We start from the raw sequence: 18280 nt of genomic DNA on the forward strand, positions 1-18280 counted from the left end.
TGTGTCATGTGTGGCAGCACTGTTCAATGTTTCTTGAAAACATTACCCACTGTAGAATGTGACGTGTGAATAAACTCAACTCTGTATCAACAACACTGTTGTGTAACTTCAGTTAAATACTTGTGTAGATTAGAAAGAGGTTAGATAAGGGATCTGCAGTATTTTATGAAGTATGAATCGTACAAAGGTCAGTTTTATATAAGTAGAAGTGTGTATTCACCTGGTAGTAGGCTGTCAGTAATGGCTACGCCCAGTGGTGGCTGGTGGAAAATATTTTTGGTGGGGCTATGGAAATGGTGACAAAACCATACTAGGGCATTTAAAATCAGGAGACTAAATACGAACTGTGTGTGTGTGTGTGTGTGTGTGTGTGTGTGTGTGTGTGTGTGTGTGTGTGTGTGTGTGTGTGTGTGTGTGTGTGTGTGTGTGTGTGTGTGTGTGTGTGTGTGTGTGTGTGTGTGTGTGTGTGTGTGCGCGTGCGTGTGTGCGCGTGCGTGTGTGTGTGTGTCAGTCATACTTGCCAACCCTCCCGATTTTCGCGGGAGACTCCCGCATTTCTCCCGATTTCTGACAAAATCAGATTTACTCACGACTGTTTCCACTCGGACTTTAATACAGCTACACCATTGTTTGGTTTCCATGGTAGCGCGTCTCTTTAGCAGCGCGCGCAACTCAAAGTCTGAGAGGGTGAGGAAGATGAAAACTGAACAAGAATCGACAACTCGACCCTCTGATCACTCCTTTCCTGTAAAATACAGGTCCAGCCCACACATATGCTCCATGGTGCCAAAGGCATTGCCCTTACAACTACAATAAGCATGTAAATGTTAATCTACAGCTCCGGCGATCCACTAGAACCGGAGTCTACACCTGCAGAAGCAGCCATCCCCTACTGTAGCGTAACCTTGGATACGAGTCTAAACAGACACACAGGCCAGGGCGCTGAAAGGGCGCCCTTTGAGCATCAGATCTAACGATGCTGATTGGCTGAAATTATGTTTCGGCGGCATAGCAACAGTCAGCTTGTTGGTTGCAGCTGCTCTGGCTGAGGGCTCCTTTCTACCGCCCGGACGAGAGAGGGTAATGATACACGCTGCGGCCAGGCAGGAAACATTTGACTTATCAGTAACTTTAGACATCGTAAAACAATTTTAAACAAGATTTTATTGTAGATTATACATTTTACTGATACCAACTATATAATATTTACCTTGTTCTTTAAAAATAAAAATAAAAATAAAATAAAAATGTTTTTGGGAAATATATATCTTTATGAATTTTTAATTTTTAATGACAATCAAACATGTGGGAAGAGGGGGGGGCGGCGCCCCTAGCGCCCCTATGGACCGGCCGCCACTGGCTACGCCTCTCTATTTGGACTGGTAGATCTCGGCAGACTGGCAACTTTAAAAGTAGCTCTCGGTTCAAAAAAGGTTGGGCACCACTGTTGTACAGGAACCACAATCTGATAGACTGGCTCACCAATGAAGCCTTTCCCATGTGACAACCATTTTCTGACCAGCAGCTCCCCTTGCTGCAGACACCTACCGGTGGCGCCATTTCCATCCTCGGTGGAGAGAATCGCCTCAAAGAAGGGACTGAGGGAGACATCAGCTTTCTGCTCTATCACCAATTCACTGCGGGATACAGAAAACAATGAGTCAGGAACAACCACATAATCTATCTCACCTCTTCACCCTGCTCAGACTCCCCCTGTACCCGGCTCACAGCCCGTGTCACAGCGCAAGCCACAAACACTCCAGGAGAGCACTTAGCATTTTCCTCTGGGTTAACAGTCACAGCGGGTGAAGATGACTGCATGGTAGGCGGTGGACCCTCAGCCCACACACGGCTGCCAGCCAGGCCGTTACCAAGGATAACATCCACACCTTCAATCGGCAATACAGGACGGACCCCCATGGCGACCTCACCCTGCACCGAACCAGAGATAAGCACAGAATGCAGAGGAACAGGCACAACGTTCATTCCCATACCTCGCATCAGGACAAAATCCCCAGTTCTAGAATTGCCAGAAAACCGTAACACAGAGCTCAGAATGTAGGAATCATATGCTGCAGTGTCCCTCAAAATGTTTACCGGCAAGCTAATGTCACTTCCCACTAGTGACACGTATCCGTCTGACACAAATGCAGAGAAATCCGGTTCCTTCACCCCGCATGGCTCATTAACCTGCTGACAGGGAGAGATGACAGGGACAGGTTTTACAGACACAGCACAAGCAGCAGAGTTAAACTGACCCCCATTATTCCCCCTGCTAGCCTTAGCTTTTGAACAGTCAGCCTTCCAGTGCCCTCTCCCCCTGCAGAAGTTACAGATTTCTGATTAATCACCCTGTGTCTGACCTCGCATGGCACATTCAGGTTTACCCCAGTGCAAATGAGTTTCCGCCTCCCATCTACCTGCTGCACGATACATACCACCTTCGTCCTGGACCCTGAAGTCTCGACCGCCCCTGTGTATCAGCACGTTGTCATCAGCCAGTACAGCAGCCTGTGCAGCAGTCTTCACCTTGCGCTCGCTGATGTAAACCGCAATGTGGCTGGGTACAGAATTTTTTTATTGTTCCAAAAATAATCATATCGCATAATGCAGCATAAGAACTCACATTTAGGGCATTGCACCATCTGCTAAAAAAAAGTACCAGATCTCTGACAAACTCCACATGGGTCTGTCTGCTAGACTTCTCCCAGGACCTGGACCTCTGGTGATATGCCTCAGGGACTCTCATAACTCATAAGCCTTAAACAAAGCAGTTTTAACAGTCAAATACACCTTGCTCTCTGCCACCTGTTAGCACACACTGCAACAATAAGGTACTATCAACATCCGACCACTCTCTGCTCTCAGCCACACGCTCAAAGACGGAGAAAAAGGAATCTGGATCTCGCTCACTAAACTGAGGAACAACCCGCAGATTACTGGCAACGTCAAACGGAGTATTACCTCTACCAGAGAAATCAAAGGCACGGCTGGCCCCTCCAGCAGTTACATTCAACCTCCGTTCCTCTAACTCAAGCCTTTTCATTTCTACCTCTCCCCTCATTTTTTCCACTGCCAGTTTCTCCATTTCTATCTGCAACAGCAACAGTTCCTTTCTCTGTTCAAACGTCAGGCCTGCATCACGGCAGCCAGACATATCGACACCGTCTCTGCTAGGATCAACAGTATGCTTTCCCCCTTTGAAAGCACCTAACTCAAACAGATTTGCTTTAACAAGCCCTCTTATGTTTTCCTTCATCATTTCATCCCCAACATCCAAGTGGAAATGCAACACAGATCAGCTGCTCACGTGAGAAACCCTCCAGCAGCTCCTCTGAAGGCGCTCTCAAAAAATCGTCTATAATCCCCATCATGACAACACTGCGGCACGCTCACGCTACTCACACAGCCTACACGTCACCGCGGCCTGTCCCTCTAACTGCCTCACAAAAACTAGCTAAACTCCCCCCTAGTATTCAGGTTCTAATTACGGCGGGTATTTACGCACTTAATACCGTAAGCTCGGCGAAGCGACCAGAAAATCGGCAACTCCACCTACAGCCTCGGCGTGCTCCCGAGCTAATAGCTCCAAACACGTTCACACCACACTAACAGCCCCCCCTACGACCTCCAAGGGAGACCGTTCTGAAGCCTAACAGGGACAAGACCAACGGTACGTGACTGCGAGAAAGAGACCACGGAACGCCCCGACACCAGCCCATGCTCCGTCCAGGATCCAGTCTACGCCTGTCCCGCCGGCTCCGTTTCCTGTCCGTCCGACACCGGGTCCTGTCCGTCCTCCGGAGCTGTCCTGTCGCCGCCTTCTTGCCCGGCCTCCTGAGTTCCCCAGCAGTTTTCGTCCTCGAGCCCGGCCCCCTGACTTTCCCAGACGCTGCCTTCGCCCTTGTGCCCGGCCTCCTGAGTTCACCCCTCCTTGAACTTTGCCTTGCCCCCAGGCCGTCCACCTGAGACCACCTCCTCGGCTTCTGCCGTGCCCCTGTGCTGTCAACCCAAACCCCTCCTCCGAACCCCCTCCACCCACCCTTTTGGCCCTAGTTATCCCTAGTTTCCTTTCTCGTACTCCTCCGGTTTTGGTAATGTTAAGTTGTTCCTTGTTTTCTGTTGTCATCAGCTTTGGGAAATAAAGCTTGCTTTTTGTTACCTAACCTTTTAGTCCTCTTACTGCATTTGGGTCCTATTTTTCCCCACCCCTGACAGCACAAGAGAAGAAGAGTCTTGAGTGAGACGTTTGTGACGCTCTGCCCATTGGTGAGAATCAGCTCCTCTAATGTAAAGTGCTGTAAAGGATATGTTCCTCTCCACAGAGGGAAGAGGAAGAGTGGTGTTCCTGTGGAGGAGCAGCTGTCCAGCTGTGCTCTGTGTCAGGACGTCCTGAAGGATCCAGTCTCTACCAGCTGTGGACACTGGTTCTGCAGACAGTGCATCACCTCATACTGGGAGCAGAGACCTCCATCAGGAGACCCCTCCTGTCCCCAGTGTGGGAAAAGATCCAGAACCAGAGCTGGACTGCAGACAGCCAGTCAGAGCAGAACTGTACGAGGTAAGAGGCCGAACACACGCAGCGTTTCATTCCTCTTCCTGGTTCCTTTGTTTCTGAATAGGTATACTGCTGTAGAGCAGAGACAGTGAGCTGTTTATACAACATTTAAACTCAGTCTGTTTGTTGTTTAATTGTTATAATTAGATTCTCAGAGCATGTTCCTCATTCTCTCCTGTTTCCTTCTCTTCCAGCAGATAGTGGTCTGCAGGAGGTTCTAGATGAACATAGGCTCAGTCTGAGGAGGAGATGTGAACGTGTGACTGAAGGAACTGATCAAAGTGAAACCCTCCTCAACAGCATCTTCACTGAGCTCTACATCACACAAGGCCTGAGTGAAGAGGTTAATACCCAACATGAGGTGAGGCAGCTGGAGACAGCTTCCAAGAAGAAGCCCCTCCATGACACTCCCATCAAGTACCAGGACATCTTTAAAGCCTTACCTGACCAACAGACTCTCATCAGAGCGGTCCTGACCAACGGAGTCGCTGGAGTTGGAAAAACCTTTTCAGTGCAGAAGTTCACTCTGGACTGGGCCGAGGGTTTGGGAAACCAAGATGTCAGTCTGGTGATCCTGCTCTCCTTCAGGGAGCTGAACCTGATCAAAGGTGAGCAGTACAGTCTTCTCAGGCTGCTCCATGTTTTCCATCCAACCTTACAGAAGCTCACAGCAGAGCAGCTGGCTGTCTGCAAAGTGCTGCTCATCTTTGACGGCCTGGATGAAAGCAGACTTTCTCTGGACTTCAGAAACAATGAGGTTGTGTCTGATGTCTCTCAGCAGTCCTCAGTCAACGTGCTGCTGACAAACCTCATCAGGGGGAAGCTGCTTCCCTCGGCTCTCGTCTGGATAACTTCCAGACCTGCAGCGGCCAATCAGATCCCTCCTGAGTGTGTGGACAGGGTGACAGAAGTACGAGGCTTCACTGACGCCCAGAAGGAGGAGTACTTCAGGAGGAGATGGAGTGATGAAGACCTGTCCAGCAGAATCATCTCTCACATCAAGAGCTCCAGGAGCCTCCACATCATGTGTCTGATCCCAGTCTTCTGCTGGATCACTGCTGCAGTTCTGGACCACATGTTGACTACAGACCAGAGAGGAGAGCTGCCCCAGACCCTCACTGACATGTACTCACACTTCCTGCTGGTCCAGACCAAGAGGAAGAAGCAGAAGTATGAAGAGGGACATGAGACGAGTCCACAGCAGCTGACGGAGGCTGACAGGGAGCTTCTTCTGAAGCTGGGGAGGCTGGCGTTTGAACATCTGGAGAAAGGAGACATCATGTTCTACCAAGAAGACCTGCAGCGCTGTGGTCTTGAGGTCACCGAGGCCTTGGTGCACTCAGGAGTTTGTACAGAGATCTTCAGAAGAGAGAGTGTGATCTTCCAGAAAACCGTCTACTGCTTTGTTCATCTGAGCATTCAGGAGTTTCTGGCTGCAGTCTACATGTTGCACTGTTACACCAACAGAGACACAGAGGTACTGAAGGACTTCCTGCAGGTAGACTATAACAACAGCAGATATCAGGAGTACCCATCCCTGGATGTTTTCCTGAAGAGAGCCATGCAGAAATCCCTCAGAAGTCAAAATGGCCACCTGGACCTGTTTGTCCGCTTTCTCCACGGCCTCTCTCTGGAGTCCAACCAGAGTTTGTTAGGAGGCCTGCTGGGTCGCACAGACAACAGACCAGAAACCATCCAGAGAGCCATCAGCAACCTGAAGGAGATGAGCAGTTATCAATTCTCTCCTGACAGGAGCATCAACATCTTCCACTGTCTGACAGAGATGAAGGACCACGCAGTACATCAGGAGATCACAGAGTTCCTGAAGTCAGAGAACAGTTCAGAGAAGGAACTCTCTGTGATCCACTGCTCTGCTCTGGCCTACATGCTGCAGATGTCAGAGGAGGTTCTGGATGAGTTGGACCTGGAGAAGCACAAAACATCAATGCAGGGACGACTGAGACTGATTCCAGCTGTGAGGAACTGCAGGAAGTTCAAGTAAGTCCAGATGTGATTAACTTTATAAACTAATGTGGATCAGGAGTTTGATTATTCAAATAAACGCGATAACAGTTCTGCTGTTTAAATACTGAGAGCAAAATAAAACCAACACTGTTCTTCTATTTATTTATAATAATAGTTCAACTGAAGCGTTCCTCTCTTCATATTGAGTGATGGAGGCGACATGTCAAACACATGAAGGACTTGAGAGGTTTCTCAGCATGTGATCACACCACACAGCAGGACTTACAGTTATCACAGAAACATATTATTATTACTTTTTAGTAGTTTCTTTATCATCAAACACACGTTTTTATCACAATGTGTTGGAGTTTAAAATAAGATCTATATCATTTCCCACCAATAACAGAGTTCTGTCTTAATGCTGATAGACTGGGAACATCTGATGGTATCAAGTTGAACATATTGAAACTTTATTGGTTTGTTAATTGTGTTTGTGTGCGCAATAAATGTTCAGATGCTCAGAGAAGCCAAAACATCCTTCATCCATCATTCACATCCACATATTAATTAATATTTAAATATGTACATCTCTAATATCGTCAAATGATTCATTTAATTTCTGTTTCTTTTGGTAACAGTCAGTGACAGCAGGAGCACAGACCTGTGATCAGATCACACTGACAACTCATTACACTCTATTATCATATATTATTATATATTATATTAAATGGACAAACAGCAAAGGTCTATCAGAACATGTCAAATCTTTTTTCATCAAATGCTTGAGGTTAATATAATGTTTCCTCTTTTTTAACACATGTTTTAATATATGTTTTATTATAGACTTACTGGCTGTAGACTCTCAGAGACTCACTGTGAAGTCGTGGCCTCAGCTCTGAAGTCTGACCCCTCCCATCTGAGAGATCTGGACCTGAGTATCAACGATCTGCAGGATTCAGGAGTGGAGCGTCTGAGTTCTGGACTAAAGAGTCCAAACTGCAGACTGGAGGCTCTCAGGTCAGTTCACTGACTGCAGTTCATATTGATCTGTTTATGTTTATGATTTTCTGAATTTGAACAAATACAATGTTATTGTTATTTGTTCCGTTTCTGCTAATGACTGAATATTGATCAGAGTAACAGAGAGAAGGTGAATGTGTGAGGGAGAGAGTTTGAGCTTCCACAGACTCACTCTGTGCTCCAGGAGTCAGTGGAGATGCTGTCAGTACTGATGAGCTGTGAGGGAGATGAAGGAGTTGTTAAACATCTGATCAAAGTTAAAGTTCCAGATTATCAGTGGATTGTTTCTGCATCATCTCTGACATTAAAACCCTGTTTGACTCTGAACAGATTATTAAACATGGAGTTATTTCAAACAGGAACATTGTTTTCTAAAGTTACATCATCTTTTCTTTCTTCAGACTGAGGGACTGCAGGTTGTCAAAGATCAGCTGTTCTGCTCTGATCTCAGCTCTGAAGTCCAACCCCTCCCATCTGAGAGATCTGGACCTGAGTGGGAACACTCTGCAGGATTCAGGAGTGGAGCTGCTGAGAGATCTTCTGGAGAGTCCAGACTGCAGACTGGAGGCCCTCAGGTCAGTTCACTGACTCTCTGTTACTGCTGGAGAGCTCACATGTTCACTTTGTAATTGAACCTCATTTATAGCCATTCATTTTATTTTTTTATTTTTTTTATTTAACCAGATAAAAAGTAGGTGTGCACCGAATGGGAAATTCTTGGCCGAAACCGATACCGAAAATAGGAAACAGTTGGCCGAAAACCGAATACCGAAAGGCCGAAAATGATTAATAGAAATATAGAAATATATATATATAGAAATATATATATATATAATGTATACATTTTTTACCAATGTTGTTCAGCTACCTGATTATGGAAAAGGACATGATTATGGCAAAACTTAACTTAAATAATAATCACTATTATGGGTCCATAAAACATTTATTCAGCACTTTTGAATGCATACAGTACATTAATTCCAAGTCAAGTTTTCTTTTCTCTGTAGGATAACTAGAACAAAGTGCATTCAGAACAAAGCCACGGTGCTTTAAAACTGCATAAACATCTAGGCCAGTAGGCCTACAACAAAATAGTGTAAATAAAGACTGTAACAGCCAGGCCTTCAACAACAACAAATGCACCTATAAGTTTGGTAACCTAACGTGTTGTTGTGATGACGTAATCAAAACGCGGCGACAAGCGCGGCGCGCGACCATGCTCGCGGCTGGCTCACAGCCAACATGTCTGCTGCTTGGAGATATTTCAAAATATCCGAGAGAGAGGCGCGGATTGCGATTTGTAAAACGTGTTCTGCTGACATTTCTCGAGGGGTTGTAACTGCAAAGACTTTCACCACTTCGGGATTACTCCACCACTTGAAATCAAAACACCCGGACAAATATGCTGAGTATGATCAACGTAACGCTGTTCTCTGACATTCGGTGATATTTTTTCGGTGCTAAAATTCTTTCGGCCGAAAGCCGAAAGGGCCTTTTTAACCATTTTCGGCCGATAATTTTCGGTGGCCGAATATTCGGTGCATCCCTAATAAAAAGCATTGAGATAAAATCTCATTTACAATGCTGACCTGGCCAAGAAGGCAGCAACGTTACACATAACACATAACACAAACATATAAAATACAGAGAACATAACTAAGAAAACAAAAGACAAAAAAAGCCGTCATTACATTGAGCACATTAGGACAGTAAGAAAGGCACTACTTATTACTGCAAGAGCAGCTGGTGGTAAGGACTTCTGACAACTTCAATTTAAAACAGGCTATAGAAACAAGTGCCGTCAGTTTGAGGCGTGATTGAAGGTCATTCCAAGACCAAGGACCATAATAAAAGAGACTCCTTTTTCCAGCCTCAGTCCGCACAGCAGGAACCTGGAACCGTATCCAGGCACTGGATCTGAGGTTGTAAAAGTCACAAACTGGAGCAAATCTGGCACATATGTACAGTGGAAGCTTTCCTAAAATGGCTTTATACATTAATAAAAACCAATGCTGCATCCTACGCATAGTGAGTGAGGACCATCCAGTTAGGCTATACAGTGTGCAATGATGAGTGCTATAGAGTGCATTTGATATATAACGCAGTGCAGCATGGTAGAGTGGGTCAAGTTTGGCCAAGACAGTGGGACAGGCAAATCTATCAATTGTATCACCGTAGTCCAGCTGGGACAGGAATAAGCCAGAGACCAACGTTTTACGGGATGAAGTTGAAAAACAACATTTAAGTCTGTAAAGGAAGCCAAGAGTGAATTTCAATTTCTTTGTTAGAACTTCAATATGGTGTTTGAAATTCAGATTACTTTCCAACCAAAAGCCAAGATATTTGTAGGTATCAACAAACTCAACAGAGACGCCATCAAGGGTGTCAATGGAGAGGCAAGAGGACGCTGACTTGGGAGCAAAAAGCATTGCTTTGGTTTTCTTACTGTTCAAAAGCAGTTTGGAATCAAGAAGTTCATGCTGCAGCGTGATAAAATCAGATTTTAAATTGGAAACGGCCATATCCAGAGAAGGAGCACATGAATATACAATATTGTCATCAGCATACATATGATAGGTAGAAAATTGCATCTGATTTCAAATATTGTTTACATATAATCAAAAGAGCAAAGGCCCCAAAATAGAGCCCTGTGGAACTCCCTTCTTCAAGGTGACAGGGTCAGAGACAGTACTACCCAACCTGACGCATTGAGTACGGTCGGTTAGATAACTCTGAAACCAGCAAATGGCATTATGACCGAAACGAGACATCAACATAACATTAGACATAATGTGGTGATCTACAGTGTCAAATGCTTTGGCTAGGTCAATAAACAATGCAACACAAACAGATTTTTTATCCAAAGCAGCCTTAATATCGTCTAAGACTTTCAGACTGGCAGTCACAGTACTGTGCTTTGATCTGAATCCAGATTGCATAGGGTTAAGGATGTTGTGTGAATTTAAAAGAAGTTTTAGCTGAGTAGAAACTAGGGACTCAAGAATCTTTGATAACACAGAAAGATTTGAGATAGGACGATAATTATTTAACTCAGTGCGATCACCAGCTTTCAAGAGGGGCGATACCAGAGCTTGCTTCCAAAGAGCTGGCAAGTGTGTGAGTGGACAGAGAGAGATAAAAAATATCAGTTACTGGTTGTGCTATAATCTGAGCTGCAATTTTTAAAAAGAACGGGTCGAGGCCGTCAGGGGAACAGGGGAGCTCATCTCTTGACTAGGGCTGTGAGTACGACCATTTAGAGAGTCATGACTTTGCTCATCAAAAATGTGACCAGCCTTTTTGAAGTGAGCATTGAAAGCATTAGACATACCATCTGAATCTGAAATAAAATAATCACTCACCTTCAGTTTTTGTGGGAAACTAGAAACCTTCTTGTTCTGAAGTGATTTAATTGTTTTCCAGAACTTAGAATGGTCATTAAAACAATCAGTGGTTAAGCTCAGATAGTAATCTTTTTTAATAAGGGCTGAACATTTATTTCTGAGGACACGGAAAATAAGCCAGTCATCACTAGTGTTAGACTTTCTAGCTAAAGACCATTGCTTATTTCGATATTGAATTACATCAGATAGTTCTTTAGTAAACAAACCATGGAGTGTTCCTATTCTTGACTCTGAATTTTCTAAGGGGGGCATGTCTATTAATAATCGATAAAAAAATTGGACGGCAACATCGACAGATGGAATTAACGCTATGAAGTGCCATGTAACCTCCGCCAGATCGTGTAGGAAAGCCTGCTCAGAAAAGTGTTTGAAGCAGCGCCTGAGTACAATAAGGCCCTTGGCTTTGCGCAACTTAGTGCTCCTAACGCAAGCAATAGTGCAATGGTCACTGATATCATTAGGAAAAACACCAACAGACACGTACTTATGAGCTGCATTTGTTAGAATGACATCTATAAGGGTATCTGTTACGGTTCGTGAAGGAAGCAGGACCAAAATGCAGATTTCAACTGAAAAAACTCCTTTATTTCAAGGCTAGGTGAACAGACAACGACCAAACAGAACACTCACCGAAGACCATGTCAAAACACAAGACGAACCGACAAAGACAGACAGAAAAACCAGAACTTAAATACACACAAGACTAATCACACAACAAGACACAGGTGAGGAGGGAGGAGGAAACACAGGGGGGTGGAGGGGGTCAGGAGGACGGGACTGAGCTGACCGCCAAGGGGCACAGCAGAGGACCAGGAAGGGATCTCGGGCGGACGGCCCGGGGGAAAGGTAGAAGCCGAGAAGGGGGATTCGGGCGGAAGGCCCGGGGGCAAGACAGAGTCCATGGAGGGAATCCCGGGCGGACGGCCCGGGGGCAAGGCAGAGTCCATGGAGGGAATCTCGGGCGGACGGCCCGGGGTTAAGGCAGAGTCCGAGGAGGGGTGAAGACCACAGCGGGCGACCTCAGGGGACCAGGCTCGAGGGCGAAGACCGGACAGCTCCGGAGGCCGGTCAGGAGCCAGTGTCGGCAAGATCCCCCATGGAAGAGGACACAGGGCAGGCAGGAGGGCAGTCGGCGGAATCCCCAAAGGAACAGGACATGGAGTTGGCAGGACCCCCAGCGGAAGAGTAGTCGGCGGGACCTCCAACGGCACAGGACATAGGGTTGGCAGGACCCCAGGCAGAAGAGCAGTCTGTGGGACCTCCAACGGCGCAGGACACAGGGTTGGCAGAACCCCCGGCAGAAGAGCAGTCGGCGGGGCCTCCAACGGGACAAGACATGGAGTTGGCAGGACCCCCGGCAGGAGAGTAGTCGGCGGGAACCCCAACGGGACAGGACATAGGGTTGGCAGGACCCCCGGCAGGAGAGTAGTCGGCGGGACCCCCAACGGGACAGGACATAGGGTTGGCAGGACCCCCGGCAGGAGAGTAGTCGGCAGGACCCCCAACGGGACAGGACATAGGGTTGGCAGGACCCCCGGCAGGAGAGTAGTCGGCAGGGCCTCCAACGGCACAGGACATAGGATTGGCAGGACCCCCGGCAGGAGAGTAGACGGCGGGACCTCCAACGAGACAGGACAAGGAGCTGGCAGGACCCCCAGCGGAACCTCCAACGGGACAGGACATAGGGTTGGCAGGACCCCCGGCAGAAGACTAGTCGGCGGGGCTTCCAATGGCACAGGACATAGGGTTGGCAGGACCCCCGGCAGGAGAGTAGTTGGCGGGGCCTCCAACGGCACAGGACATAGGATTGGCAGGACCCCCGGCAGGAGAGTAGACGGCGGGACCTCCAACGAGACAGGACAAAGAGCTGTCAGGACCCCCAGCGGAACCTCCAACGGGACAGGACATAGGGTTGGCAGGACCCCCAGCGGAACCTCCAACGGTACTTGAGTAGGGACTTGAGTGGGAACTCGAGAGAGGGCTTGAGAGGGAACTCGAGAGGAAACTTGAGAGATGACTTCGGAGGGATCTTGAGAGGGAACTCGAGCGGTGACTTGAGAGGGAACTCGAGAGGGGACTCGAGAGGAGACTCGAGAGGGGACTCGAGAGGGGACTCGAGAGGAGACTTGAGAGTTGACTTGAGAGATGGCTTGAGAGGGATCTTGAGAGGGATCTTGAATGGAGACTTGAGAGGGGACTTGAGAAGGGACTCGAGAGGGAACTCGAGAGGATACTTGAGAGGGAACTCGAGAGGAGACTTGAGAGGGGACTTGGGTAGGAACTTGAGAGGAGACTCGAGAGGAGACTAGAGAGGTGACTTGATAGAGGGCTCGGGTAGGAACTTGAGCGGAGACTGGAGAGGGGACTTGAGCAGGGACTTGAGAGGAGACTTGAGTGGGAACTGGAGAGGAGACTTGAGAGAGTTGGTTCGCCAACAGAACACGGGGGGCTGGAGTCGGCCGGTATGCTGACAGGACTCGGGGAGCTGGTGTCGGCTGGAGAGCCAACAGGAGACGAGGTGCTGGAGTCGGCCGGTACGCCGACAGGACACGGGGAGCTGGCGTCGGCCGGGTAGCCAGCAGGAGACGAGGCGCCGGAGTCGGCCGGTACGCCGACAGGACACGGGAAGCTGGCGTTGGACGGACAGCCAACAGGACACAAGGAGCCGGAGTCGGGACCATGGTTACTGGAGCCGGGATCATGGCTGTAAGGTCCGGTTCTGGAGCCGGAGACATGGCTGTAAGGTCCGGTTCTGGAGCCGGAAACATGGCTGTAAGGTCCGGTTCTGGAGCAGGGGCCATGGCTGCTGAGGCCAGCTCTGGAGCCGGAACCATGGCTGTAAGGTCCGGTTCTGGAGCCGGAAACATGGCTGTAAGGTCCGGTTTTGGAGCAGGAAACATGGCTGTAAGGTCCGGTTCTGGAGCCGGAAACATGGCTGCTGGGGCCGGCACTGGAGCCGGAACCATGGCTGCTGGGCGCGGAGCGGAAGCCTGGACCCTGGCTGCGTAAGCCAGGTAATGGAGTATGGAAGTAAAGCTGCGTGGGCCGGTACTGGAGCATGGGGCCATGGCTGCTGGGGCTGGAACCATGGCTGCTGGGGCCAGAACTGGGGCCGGAACCATGGCCGCTGGGGCCAGAACTGGGTCTGGAACCATGGCTGCTGGGGCTCGGGCTGCTAGCCTGGCCTTGCGACGACTCCTCTTAGCAGCCGCCTGAATACTCCGTGGACCTCCATAAGCCAGACGAGTTCCCGAATACGACTCCTGGACAGGAGCAGGAACTGGGGCAGAAGCACGGGTTGACTTCAGACGGAACCCAACAAGGCGTATGGTGCCAGGTTGGGAATTGGGAGACATAGAGCTAGCATGCCTGGGGCTAGCAGGCCGGGAATCACACACTGAGAGGAAGTCCAAAATCCAGCCAGGTAAAAATTTAACTAAACCTGGTTTCTCCATTGCCATCTGGTGTGCCTCAACCCGAACAGCCTCTCGCTGCTGAACCCTGGACGCTCCCAACCATCGACTAGAGCAAACAGCCGAAGCAAAGGTTAACTCCAATAACTCCTGCTCAAAAAGATCTGCTGGGCCCATATTTCTGGTCGGTTCGTTCTGTTACGGTTCGTGAAGGAAGCAGGACCCAAATGCAGATTTCAACTGAAAAAACTCCTTTATTTCAAGGCTAGGTGAACAGACAACGACCAAACAGAACACTCACCGAAGACCGTGTCAAAACACAAGACGAACCGACAAAGACAGACAGAAAAACATGAACATAAATACACACAAGACTAATCACACAACAAGACACAGGTGAGGAGGGAGGAGGAAACACAGGGGCCACAGGTGAACATAATCAGACAATCAGGGAGGGAAAACAGACAGACAGCAACAGGCAAGACAGGAGGTGAACACTTTACAAAATAAAACAGGAAACAAAAGACAGAAAAAAGAGAAGACAAAACACAACACCGACAGATCGTGACAGTATCGTTATTGTGTTTGGCAGGGTTTATTCTAGTCGGACTATCAATAACCTGAGTTAAGTTCAAAGAATCACAAACCTGCTTAAACTGTCAAGATTTATCACTCAACCAGTCCCAATTTAAATCACCCAATAATATGATTTCAGAAGAAAACGTAGACAACAATTCAGTAAGGCTAGTAGTTGCATCCATGATGGCCGATGGAGGCCTATAACAGCCAATAACAGTGAGAGGAGCATTTGCTATAGTTATTTGGACTGCTAGCAACTCAAATTGCCTTGGAATTGAAATTGAGTGAAGGACTGAGCACTGTAGTTTCTCAGCAGTGTATATTGCAACACCACCAGCTCTGCCCTTACGATCTGCTCTGAATACATTATATCCATCAATGTGAATAACAGTGTCAGACGGTTTTAACCAGGTTTCAGAAACTACAACAATATCAGGTTTAGCAACTAAAAACCAGGTCTTGAAAACATCTAATTTGGGCACTAGGCTTCTAGCATTAACATGCAGAAAACCCAATCCTTGCCTACAGCTAAACTCATTCGGAGTTGGCAAATGATGCAAGGAAGCAGAGAAACACTCAGGACCAGGGTTAATGTTAACGTTACCAGAGAGTAGTAGCAGTAACAATATTAACAGTCTGGAAGATGATTTTTTCACATGGGCTCTGGACGCGTCGCTCCTCGGGGGGGCAGGGTTGCTCCAATCCTTTGATATTAGCGAGTCCAGAGTAAAAAGGGCAAACGGGAGAGCGAATTTCGTGCCATGAAACGTCAGCTTTTGGTAAAAACTATCCGATGGAGTCAGCGCTCCAGAGGTTCCACCATCCGAAAGTCCGAAAGTGAATAGAGATATTGCTGGGAGGCAATCCGTCAGTTCTGCCGACATGCGGTCTGACAATTAATCCCAGGAAGAAAGCGAACACAAGGGTAGCTTTAGGCAACATTGTGCCTTAACACACCCAATTCAGGATCCGCAGCTCAGGTGGATCCGCAGCTCAGGTGGACCCGCAGCTCTGGTGGATCCGCAGTTCTGGTAGATCAACCCCCGACAGCACGGCAGGACAGACAGCAATCCAGAGTCTGAAGGAGCAAAAGCTCAGGCAGAGAGCAAACAATCCAGTCACAGCGAGGCACCGGCAGAAAATCTCACTGAACATCATCTGCGCTGTCTAAAAATATACACTAAACAAAACGGAGCGCACACAAACCACGCTGCGTAAAAGCGGTTGATTGCGCAACGACACTCTCACACAATAAGGCAACAGATCAAGACGCAATAAACAACGGAGAAACATACCAACGGCGTCTCTGGAGCCTCACACACACTGTCGCCAACTTCTCCCTCCGTGGCTTTGGGAGCAAGAGAGCAGCCATCACAATTCCCGCCCTTTTTGTTGCCACGTTACCGGAAGCGGCATTCATGTTTTTGACTAACTGGAGCTTCTCATTTAGAAAAAGTAGCCTACGCTTCAAAATAAAATGAATACCCCCCCCTGATATTGAACAATACTATACACAATAATAACCTAAACGAAAATACATACAAATAATTATTTATCCATCCGTTTTTCTCAGATATTATTTTTCTTTCTATATTGACTTTCGTCTCGACAGAAATAGATGTTAGTTGTAAAAAGTAAATCTCTGTATTTAATATTTAGTAAACGATAACGTCTGAATAAAGGTAATCTGAAGTCATTTTAGTTTTACATGATAAAGTTCACTTTCTGAAGAAGACAGATGTTTCTGTTACCATTCATTTAAATGTTGAGTAACATCTGATTGGATTATAAACAGATTTTTATCCTCATCATGTTTTCTTTATTCAGACTGAGGAACTGCAGCTTGTCAGAGATCAGCTGTTCTGCTCTGATCTCAGCTCTGAAGTCCAACCCCTCCCATCTGAAAGATCTGGACCTGAGTAACAACGATCTGCAGGATTCAGGAGTGGAGCTGCTGAGAGATCTTCTGGAGAGTCCAGACTGCAGACTGGAGACCCTCAGGTCAGTTCACTGACTCTCTGTTACTGCTGGAGATCTCACATGTTCACTTTCTAACTGAACCTGATTTATATTCATTAATAACTAACATCCATAAAGTTGTAAATGTCCTTATATTTATATTTCATTTTTAAAAGTAAGAAGTAAGAACTGCAGACACACATGTTGACTCTTTCTTAAAGGAACTGTAATCGATGTTAGTTGTAAAAAGTAAATCTATATATTTAATATTTAGTAAACGATAACGTCTGAATAAAGGTCATCTGAAGTCATTTTAGTTTTACATGATAAAGTTCACTTTCTGAAGTAGACAGATGTTTCTGTTCAGATTCATTTAAATGTTGAGTAACATCTGATTGGATTATAAACAGATGTTTATCCTCATCATGTTTTCTTTATTCAGACTGAGGCTCTGCAGGTTGTCAGAGATCAGCTGTTCTGCTCTGGCCTCAGCTCTGAAGTCTAACATCCATCTGAGAGATCTGGACCTGAAAGAGAACGATCTGCAGGATTCAGGAGTGGAGCTGCTGAGAGATCTTGTGGAGAGTCCAGACTGCAGACTGGAGACCCTCAGGTCAGTAAGGGGTCTCTGCTGGTTCAGCAGTATTGTATGAAACACAGGGAGGTGTTTCTCTCACTGGGGAAACAGATCAGTGATGTTACCCACTGACTGCAGGCTCTCTCATTCTTCCATCAACTATAGAAGGCCAGCTGGAAATGCAAAGCCACATTTAGTAAGTGATCAACTTTCCACCAGACATATGGGATTTGACAGAAGAGTGGAAAAGGTAGTCTGTGTTTGATGGGATGTTTTGAGCTCCTTGACTAATGACTGTTACTTCCTGTCATGCAGCTGAGAGCTGTGGCAGTCAGTCGTAGTGTTTGCAGAGAAGATATGATGGGATGTAAAGCATGAGATCAGTCAGGACTCTGAAGCTGACTCAAAGAACAAACTCTTATTTTAAACTGGATCCATAACTGTTGGATTGTGTTCATCCCTACAGCATCAGAGATGATGAGACGATCAGAGCCGAGATCCAGAAGACCTGTGAGTACTGAATATCCTCCATTCATCCAGATATGAAACTCTTTGATGGAGCATGTCCTCAGAGGAAAACAACACTCTGGTTTCTCTCTCTTCATCATTCTGTCTGTTTCTCTTCACAACAACTGTCTATCAACACAGTGACGCGTTCACTGACACTCTGTAACATGTAAATAAACTCTGAAGAATAAAACACATGAAAACATCAACATTATAACCAGTTTGTTACAGAATTACCATCAACATATACTTCAGTAGAAGTACTCAGATCTTGTACTTGAGTAAAAGTAAAAGTACT

At 47.0% G+C, this 18280-nt stretch overlaps 1 protein-coding gene across 3 annotated transcripts in view; it reads left to right on the plus strand.

The window, feature by feature from the left end:
- Nucleotides 1–18280, plus strand: part of LOC307037826 (protein NLRC3-like) — a 30505-nt gene that overhangs the window by 9652 nt on the left and 2573 nt on the right. For 2 of the 3 annotated variants that reach the window (XM_079678970.1, XM_079678972.1), the window contains 7 exons: nt 4326–4561; nt 4753–6556; nt 7367–7540; nt 7945–8118; nt 16767–16940; nt 17341–17511; nt 17942–17985. In XM_079678970.1, coding sequence (XP_079535096.1) covers nt 4326–4561; nt 4753–6556; nt 7367–7540; nt 7945–8118; nt 16767–16940; nt 17341–17511; nt 17942–17985 — 2777 coding nt within the window. The remainder of the gene's footprint in view (nt 1–4325; nt 4562–4752; nt 6557–7366; nt 7541–7944; nt 8119–16766; nt 16941–17340; nt 17512–17941; nt 17986–18280) is intronic. The other variant, XM_079678971.1, reaches the window with a different exon arrangement.

The sequence above is a fragment of the Notothenia rossii genome (assembly GCF_949606895.1).
Source record: "Notothenia rossii genome assembly, chromosome: 4".
NCBI lineage: Eukaryota > Metazoa > Chordata > Actinopteri > Perciformes > Nototheniidae > Notothenia > Notothenia rossii.